Source organism: Dermacentor variabilis, chromosome 6, assembly GCF_050947875.1.
Source record: "Dermacentor variabilis isolate Ectoservices chromosome 6, ASM5094787v1, whole genome shotgun sequence".
Lineage (NCBI taxonomy): Eukaryota > Metazoa > Arthropoda > Arachnida > Ixodida > Ixodidae > Dermacentor > Dermacentor variabilis.
The window spans coordinates 55162225-55171719 of NC_134573.1; the positions used below are offsets into that span (position 1 = coordinate 55162225).

Genomic DNA, 9495 nt, shown 5'->3' on the forward strand with positions numbered 1-9495 from the left:
CTTCTCTCCTCTTTGTTGGAGAGAAGCGCAGCCGCTGGACAACATTACCCGGAGTGTAATGCGTAGAGAACTTGGCGGCGTAGATGCCCTTCATTGATGTGAAAGTGGTGGAACCAGTTGCAACTATATGCGCGGTACGCGCGTGACACCGGCTTCCCTGCAAAATAATTAGGTTGCCTAAAGTACAGTTCATTGACGGCCTTGCTGCCTTGGGTATGTCTGGACATTATTGTTTTTGGTGCTTGAGGCACCGCATCCAAGCACCCGAGCAAGTTTCTTTCATTGCTTGGCCGCATTGGTTGCACTGGTCACGTTAAGCGCAGGCGGCACAGAGCATGGGTGGCCGTAAAGATTATACACATAATTTGGCTAAAACGATCTGTCTATCCTAATTTTCGGTTATTAGGAAAATAGTTGTCGCCATTGGTTTACATTTGCTCTCCGATCGCTCGAGGAACAAGCTTTCTTTTTCTCACATTTCGGATAAATTTTGTGGAGCAGCACAGCAGAGAAAATATTCTAAAATGTTCATAGTCGTCAGACATTGTGTTCAATTGCAAATGTTCTGAAAGAATGCAGCACATGCAAGCAGTTGTAACCTATATAAGCAATGCGGTGGCTGTGAAGCCGCTGGAGATATCTTTCAGTATTTTTACATACGGCTCGTCTACACCCTGATTCCGTAATGTCTCCATGACTGCTTAGGTTTCGACAGAATCAAACGCTTTCTCGTAATAAATGAAAGCTAGATATAAGGGTTGCTTATATTCCGCAGATTTTTCTATCACCTGATTTATAGTGAGAATAAGGTCTATTGTTGAATAACCTTTACGAAATCCTGCCTGGTCCTTTGGTTGACGGAAGTCTAAGGTGTTCCTGATTCTTTTTACGATTACCTTCGTAAATACTTTGTAGGCAGCGGACAGTAAGCTGGTTGGTCTATTATTTTTCAAGTCTTTGGCGTCCGCTTTCTTATTGATTAAGATTATGTTAGCGTTATTGCAAGATTCCGGTACGCTCGAGATCATGAGGCATTGCGTATAGAGGGTGGCCAGTTTTTCTAGAACGATCTGCCCACCATCCTTCAACAAATTCGCTGTTACCTGATCCTCCCTAGCTGTCATCCCCCTTTCCATAGCTCCCGAGGCTTTCTTTACTTCTTGCGGTGTGACTTGAGGGATGTCAAATTCCTCTAGAGTATTACCTCTTCCATTATCATCGTTGGTGCCACTGGTACTGTATGAATTTCTATAGAACTCATCAGTCACTTGAATTATCTCATCCATATTAGTAATGATATTGCCGGCTTTGTCTCTTAACGGATACATCTAGGGCGCTATAACGTAAAACTATTCCAATTCTGCAATCAGTATTCTGCGATTGGTGAAAAACATTTTGGACCACCCCCACTTCACCTGTCTGACACGCGACGTTGCATGATGCATGAGTTGACCAAGCAAAAGAAAAGTAAGTATTTATGAGTCGACGCCTTTTCGCCTTAGCCCTGGGCTATTGGTCAAAAGTTTTCGGGTTGCAGCCACTTCACCCGCCTCTCAAGCGACGGCACAAAACCGGAAAAACTCACCGCGTCAAAGTGACGCGTATGCGTTTAAAGATGCATTAATATACCGAACAAAACTGAATTTTCTTCTGAATAGGCGCACGCTGCCCCGTTCCGAAAGGAATAAAAGATGGCTGCCGCCGATCGCTCAGGCACTGGCTACTCGCGCCTGCCGGAGAGCATGGGTTTATTTGCGCGCAATAAAGCTTTCTGCGTGGCCGTGTAACGTTTTCAAGCATTTCGGCACGTTTACGATCTCGTTCTGCCAACTATTCTTTGGTGAGGATAGGTTTTAGCGTCATTCTTAAGTTTCCGCGGCATTCCGCCGCGATTGTCGACGAACCACTGTAAACTAAGTAAGGGAAAGCGGACCAATCGCAGACGCCGGCACCACCCTCTTCATTTAGTTATCGATTTTCAGTGCAGTGGCTCGGCCCCATCAAATCCCTCTCCACTTGAGCGAGCTTCTTGCCTTTTGTGAGCCAATGAGATAAGACAAGCCGGTCAGTGTAGGCAATCTTATTAGCTTTTCAAGCAAAAATAGTGACCTCCTATGAACCAGGAGAGCGTTCTATTGGTCTGTTCAGACAATCCTGCAGGTGACTGCCCGATGCTTGCGTTTGCGATTACGCGAATTTGACGTCAGGAGATTAGAATAAAAACATATTGGAGTAGTTTTACGTTATAGGGCCCCTGATTCTTGCCTATTCCTAGTTTCTTCTTCACGACCTTTAGGCAATGAAGAAACGTGTAAATGCCCCCTTCTATAAAGCACTGACCTGATGCTACTAACTCTACTAACAAACAGGACTGTTTAAGGCTATTAGCGCAGCTCAGGACGAGCAAAAAAGGAAAGAGGTAGGGGTAATCAAAGGGAGCGGAAAACAGGGTGATTACCCCTACCTCTTTCCTTTTTTGCTCGTCCTGAGCTGCGCTAATAGCCTTAAACAGTTATGACATACCAACTCGCCCAAACTGCCACGCTTTTAACAAACAGGAAAACGGCGTGTACATGCAATAGGTTCTGCTCGGATGTGTTTTTTTGTGGCTCCGGATTTTCGCCCCGTTTGCTGGCTTTCCCCCGCTACTCTTACCCTCTTCTTTATCGACCGCTTTGGAGGTTCATAATCACTACTGGATGCTTTTTACAAGCTCCGTCGGCATCTACACCATCCTGCTGCGTCGTCCAGCCCGACTTCTGTAGCTTCGCGAGTGCGAGTGGCATCGTGGCACTAGCCGCGTCGGCATGGAGCATCCAAGCTGTCGCCCACTGCGTAGATTGGGTGGAACAATACCGATGCAACTGCCATCCAAGCCTCGAGCGTCTCCTTCGCGGGGACGAGTGAAACGTGAGAAAGCGATGCCGTTGTGTTGGATACCACCAGTATGGTGCATAACAGCCCTGCTGTCACAGCGCCCACCTGAAAATCTAGCTCCAGCAGCACCAAAAAGACCTCGGAAATCACGAGGTCTTCTAGTACGACAGACACTTACATCTCTGGTGTCGCCAACGACATCGTGGTACAAAGTGGCTATCAAGCCTCGTGCTAGATATATGTCCACTTTGTCCAACCGTATCATGCATGCGGCCCTTGACACCTGCCTCGGGGAGGAGGAGGAAAAACTTTATTTGCTCTAATTGGGTAGAAATTAGCGGTGGCAGATGTGGTCGACCATCTTCACGGTCTTCTTCCCCATCTGCGCAGGGTCGACGCCCCTATTCCAAGGCACCACTGAGGGTGGCTACTCGGCGAGCGTGCCTTACTAGTCCATGCTGGACTTTCGGGTCGCTGCTGGAGAGCACCCTCTCCCACTGCTCCGCACTCGGGTCTTTTATTTGAAGGAATTGTTGATTCTGAACGCATTCCCATGTAATGTGATATAAGTTGGGCTTGGCGCCGCACCAGGGGCAAATGTCTCTTGCTTAGAAACATCTTGCTTAGTGTGTTTAGTTTGGATATGTTCTTGTTTGCAGCCTCCTCCAAGAGGTTGCTTCATGCTGATTTAGGCTGTTGTGGGGTGGAGGGTATTTGATTCGGACCTCCTTATAGTAATTCAAAATGTCTGAGTAGCTTGGGTTGACTGGTATAGGTTCCTCAGGGTCGGTGCTTGTGGCCGATCGGTTTGTGTGCTCTCGAGCTGCCTTGTCCGCCCTTAGGTTCCCTTCTATTCCAGCGTGTCCCGGTACCCAGAAAATTGTATGCCTGACTTTGTTGTTAGCCCTGCAGGAGCGGAGGATGTGAAGCGCTCTGCGTCCTATTCTGCCGTTCATGTAATTCCGACAGGTAGTTTGCGAGTCGGTGAGTATTGTTGAAGACCTTTCGGATCGGTAGCCCTCCACTGCCGCTAGAGCTACGGCTATTTCCTCAGCTTCCGTTACCGAGCAGTGCTTCATTGACGCGCTGCTGATCTCTTTGTAGTCCTGGCTTATTACTATCGCAGCTGTCTTTACTATGCTTGTGCCTCTTTGCTTGGCGTATACTGCAGCATCTGTGCATACTGTTGTGTTTTTTGTGGCCAGGTACTTTTCGACGTATTTCGCCCTTGCGTCCCTTCGTGCCGTGTGGATGTTTGGGTCCATGTTTTTGTGTAGGGGGCTAACAGTGTATGCTTTCCGATATCCATCAGGAATCCCCTCCGTTCTTTGGGTTTCTTTGATTGATTCCGCGAAGCCTAGCCTTATTAGCAGTTCCCTTCCCGTTTTGGTCTGCTGGAGTCTCATGAGCTGTGCGATACTTTGGGCTTCTTTTAGTTCTTCGAAGGTGTTGCTTAAACCAAGTGCCATTAGTTTCTCTGTCGATGTATTGTTCGGCAGGTACTCCCCCTAGACTGCAGACTCCACCACAACAACAACCACAGCAACCAGAGTCTTTCGAAGACCAAATGAGAAAATTTATGACGTTTATACAAGAGAAAGCAAATGCAATAGAACAGAAAATGGCAATAATGGATCAGGAGATCCGAAACCAACGCAAACAACAAATCTCACAACAAGCTAAAGACAAATTCAACCTAAGAAGACAGGGCCTCGAAAACTACAACGCGTCTAACACCGAGGACAAATCATGGCCAGATACGAAACAATAGAAATTTGGCAATGGAATTGCAGGGGCTATCGCAAAAAACAAGGGCAACTCCTACAGTACTTAAACACACAACTCACACCACCAGATATCATAGCACTACAGGAGAAAGGGAAAACCCCACCAACGCCTGCCTCGAGACTTCCCGATTTCCCCCTCAAAGTTTTGCTCTACACAAACCTACCCATTAACTCTCAGTATAGGTGTCTCCATATGGCACTAGTTTATATATGAGCTCGAAGAACTCTAACCGATACAACTCTCAGAACAGTGTGTCCTTTAAGTCCAGGCGTACCTCCCCAGTGGTACTGATTTAGGGCGCTATGTGGTGAATGGCATTGAACATTGTTGTATCTCATGTCAGTGGGTGACCAGGCAAGGGATCAAACAGGAAAACGGTGTTTATTGCCCGAAGCTTACGGGCTCCTGGTTACATCTAGAATCAACGGTTCACGCACATAGCAAGACATTATAAGTACTTGTGCGCACATGCGCACTAACAGCAGTCTGCTTATCAGGCGCGCTATCGCCGACACAACACTTCCTTCGCTTTTATTATGAAACTACCAAAGTTCACGTTCCTGCTTGGAACCTATCAGGTGGTCGACGATTTCTAATTGGGTAGCGTCGATCCTCGTCACCCCGTGCGGTGTCAGCCTGCGACGTCGGTGGTGAGAGAGAAACACTAGCTGGTGGTACTGAAAAGGCTTGTCCCGATCCGGGGTCGCTGTGTGGCCCCACGGTGAACCCATCGCCTTCAACGGAGTTTTCCGCAGCTGGTCCCGATCCGAGGTCGCTGTGTGGCCCCACGGAGAACTCATCGTCTTGAACGACGTTTTCCGCAGGCACTGTCGTGCTTTGAAGCAACTGGTTCTTGTGACGCCGCCACTCCAAGCATCCTGAAGGGGTTGATACACGAACCTTGAAAGAGACTGGTCCAGTCTGGGCCATTACTACTGCTGGCATCCATTTTGGCTGTCCCCTGTAATTGCGTGCGAGAACATGATCACCAAGAGCGACTTCGCGCACTCGACATGGTCGGTTCACCGTCTGTTTGAACTGTTCGTAAGCCACCCTCTCCCCCACCACAGGTTTGAGCACGTCAAGGCGCGTACGCAAACGTCGACCCAACAACAAGTTGGCCGGCGCCTCGTGCGTTGTAGCGTGAGGAGTGTTCCGATAGGCGAGCAGAAACTTGTTTAACTTTACCTTCAGTGGTTGGCGCGTGTCATCCTTTCGCAGCGCATTCTTCAGAGTTTGCACGAAACGTTCCGCGAGCCCATTTGCGCTAGGATTGTAGGGTGCTGTTTGCACGTGTCGGCAGCCCATCTCTCGGACGAACTGTTTGAAGTCCTGTGACGTGAATTGTGGCCCGTTATCCGACACAATTGTCTCGGGGAAACCGAAACGTGCAAAAACATCTCTTAAACACTGAATTGTGGCCTCTGTAGTAGTCGACGGCATCACAAAAACTTCCGGCCACTTGGAGTGGGCATCGACCACTATGAGAAACATGGATTGTTGAAAGGGTCCTGCAAAATCAATGTGTATGCGTTGCCACGGCGCTGTGGGCCAGGACCACGGATGTAGTGGTGCTTTGACAGGGGCGCTGCGTTGTTCTTGGCACTCTGCACATGATTGAACCATACGCTCAAGATCCGCTTCGATACACGGCCACCAGACATAACTTCGCGCGAGCGCCTTGCTGCGAACTATACCTGGGTGACCCTCGTGTAGCTGTAGCTCTTCCAGAACTGCACTCTGTAGTTTTGCGGGGATGACTACTCGTGTTCCGAGCAATATGCATCCTTGATGCAAGGTTAATTCATTGCGCCTGGTGACGTAATGTTTCAGCCTGTCTTCACTGACGGATCTTGGCCAACCTGTACTTATGAATTCTTGTACTTGTACCAGCTCGTTGTCGCGTTGCGTGGCACGCGCGATTTCTTTACTCGACACTGGCAGGGAGGCCAGTCGCACTGTATAAAAAGTTTCTTCGCTTTCTTGCGTCTCGTCCTTGACATAGGGAAGCGGCAACCGGGAGCAAAAATCAGCTTCGGCGTTATCGGCTGACTTCTTAAAGAGAAGGTTGTAGCTGTACGCCGATAACGTCACTGCCCAACGCTGTAATCGCGCAGCTGCAATAGGCGGGATCCCAGTTGTTGGTCCCGAAATTTGCTGTAACGGCTTATGGTCCGTGATTAGAGTGAATGATCGACCATAAATGTAGTAGTGAAACTTCTTTATGCCAAAAATTATGGCCAATGCCTCTTTTTCAAGCTGGCTGTATTTCTTCTCCGACCCGGACAACGTGCGCGATGCGAAAGCAACCGGTCGAGACCTACAGTCCTCGAAAACGTGGGAAAGTACGGCACCTACTCCGTACTGCGATGCGTCACAGGCCAGCTTCAATGGTCTATCCGGGTCGTAATGGGCCAGCACCTGTGGTGATGATAACATTGTTTTGATTTGCTCGAACGCTGCGCGGCAGCGGTCGTCCCAGCACCACGAAGTGTCCTTCTGCAAAAGCCGGTACAAGGGGTTAGCGACAGTTGACAAATTAGGTACGAACTTCCCGTAATAGTTGACGACACCTAGGAAGGACTGCAGTTGCTGCTTTGTTGTCGGTGCAGCAGCCTTAATAACTGCCTCAATTTTGTCCGGTGACGCAGCGATTCCTTCCGCACTTATTTTGTGCCCCAGGTAGCAGAGCTCGTTTTGAAAAAACGCACATTTTTCTTTCTTCACCCTGACACCTCGCTCTGACAGACGTTTCAGGAGAGCTTCTAGGTTTATCAAATGTTCTTCAGCGGTTTTTCCCGTGACTAGAATGTCATCGACATAACAACACACTCCGCTCAGGCCCTTCAGCATCGTGTCCATTATTTTCTGAAAAATACCTGGCGCTGACGCAATTCCGAAAGGTAGCCTGTTAACTGTAAACAGACCTTTCTGCGTGTTTAATGTCAAGTACTTCTTTGACTCTTCCGCCATGAATACCTGCTGGTATGCCCTGTTCAGATCGATCTTCGTAAAATGTAGCCCCCCGGCCAGCGCTGCCAGTAGATCATCTATCTTAGGCAGCGGGTAGTGTGTGATGTCAAGTGAAGGGTTTATCGTCGTCTTATAATCCCCACATAGGCGTATGCTGCCATCTTTCTTTATCACGGGCACTGCGGGCGTGGCATACTCCGCTGTATTCACTGGCGTGAGAATTCCTAGTTCAACCAATTTTGCTATCTCGGCTTCTACAGCTGACTGCAATGCGAACGGCACATTCCTTGCTTTTAGGAACTTCGGCCGGTGGTCTGGTTTGAAAAACAGCTCGGCCCGTTCGTCTGTGATAGCACCTAACTCATCCTTGAACAGAGTTTCGTACTTGGCTAGCAAGGAATCGAGCCTTTCCTTCGTTCGAGAAGACGAGTCAAACACTGACCTTGAGATGTAGTTCAGACCCCAAATGCTGTCCCAGTCTAGACGTAGTGTGTGTAGCCATTCTCGTCCTAGCAGTGGTGGTCCTGCTTGGTCGACGAGGTAGAGCGGCAGCTGCGCCGTCCGTCCACTATGCTGCACGTTGACAACCGCGACGCCACAAGGTCGGACGAGTGCTCCGGTATAGGTGCGTAGGGTGACGTCAGTTGATCGGTAGCTGGTAGAAGGAAGCCGCTTCTTGAACTGCTTGAAAGGCATGATTGACACTGCAGCTCCCGTGTCGAGTTCCATTTCTACCGGTGCATCATTTATATTTAGTTTAACAAAAATGGGAGCGCGGCTGGCAGCCCCTTGTTTGGAAATGCTGATAGTCGGCTCCTGTGTCACAACTTTGAGAGTTTTCAGGCTCCGTTTTTTCTTATACCCGTCATGACATTGCCTGTTGCTGCTCCGACAGGCTCTTTGAATGTGTCCTTTCTTCGAACACTTCAAACAGGTATCGTTAATGTGAGGGCATACTGCATGAGTGTGGCTCGGGGAACCACAGCGGTAGCAAACTAGTATCGGCTTACCAGCTCTCGTTTGCACCTCGTACAGATCAGCATGTGCCTCTCTACTATCGTCTTCAACTTTGTGCAGCTGTGTGGCCAATGCTTCCACGACTCGAGTCTCGGCGACATTCTTCCGGGCTGCTTCCATGGCCAGAGCGCGGTCCACTGCTCTCGAGAACGTCAACGTGTCGCCCTCGGTAAAAAGTACTCGCTGCACGTCCTCACGGAGCAGTCCGCACACGAAACGATCCCGCAGCGCTTCGTCTAAACTGGCTCCAAACTGGCAGGTCTGAGACAACTTGCGAAGTTCGGCAACATATTCCGGCAGGGGCTCACCTTCATGCTGTGCTCTGCGGTAAAACTTTGCTCGTTCGCCGATTACGGACGGCACTGGGGCCAGGTGGGCGTCCAAGATGCTCTTCAGCTGTTCGAAACTTTTAGCCGACGGCAGGTCAGGCGCCGTCAACGACTTCAGCAGCCCATACGTTCGCGGGCCGATGATGCTGAGGAATGCGTGCACCTTGTCGCTGTCAGGAACCTTGTTGACAATCAGAAAAGATGTCAACCTCTCCTTGTATGCCGTCCAGTCACTTGCGGTAACATCAAATGACTCCATCTGGCCAAGCTGTCCAGTCGACTGCATTGTCGCTTCTTTGTTATCCATGCACAGACAGCCGCAAAATCAGCATTCTTCAAAGTCCAACTTGGAACAGAGGCTGACTTTGAAAAGACTTGCCTTCTTCACCAAACTGACAGCGGCCTTCGATCCCATCCTCGTCGCCAGTGTTGTATCTCATGTCAGTGGGTGACCAGGCAAGGGATCAAACAGGAAAACGGTGTTTATTGCCCGAAGCTTACGGGCTCCTGG

The 9495-nt window shown here is 49.4% G+C and overlaps 2 protein-coding genes across 2 annotated transcripts; both read right to left on the bottom strand.

Moving 5' to 3' along the window:
• Nucleotides 1-5194: 5194 nt before the first annotated feature.
• LOC142584796 (uncharacterized) lies at nt 5195-8450 on the bottom strand. The gene is made up of 2 exons (XM_075695066.1): nt 8081-8450; nt 5195-5626 (listed from the first exon to the last, which is right to left on the bottom strand). The coding sequence occupies exons 1-2, from the start codon at nt 8365-8367 to the stop codon at nt 5218-5220; spliced, it is 696 nt and encodes a 231-aa protein (XP_075551181.1). The 5' UTR covers nt 8368-8450; the 3' UTR covers nt 5195-5217.
• Nucleotides 8451-8503: 53 nt separating this feature from the next.
• On the bottom strand, nt 8504-9270 carry LOC142586139 (uncharacterized). Its single transcript, XM_075697392.1, has 2 exons — nt 8649-9270; nt 8504-8562 (listed from the first exon to the last, which is right to left on the bottom strand). The coding sequence occupies exons 1-2, from the start codon at nt 9268-9270 to the stop codon at nt 8504-8506; spliced, it is 681 nt and encodes a 226-aa protein (XP_075553507.1).
• Between the last annotated feature and the right edge of the window lie 225 nt (nt 9271-9495).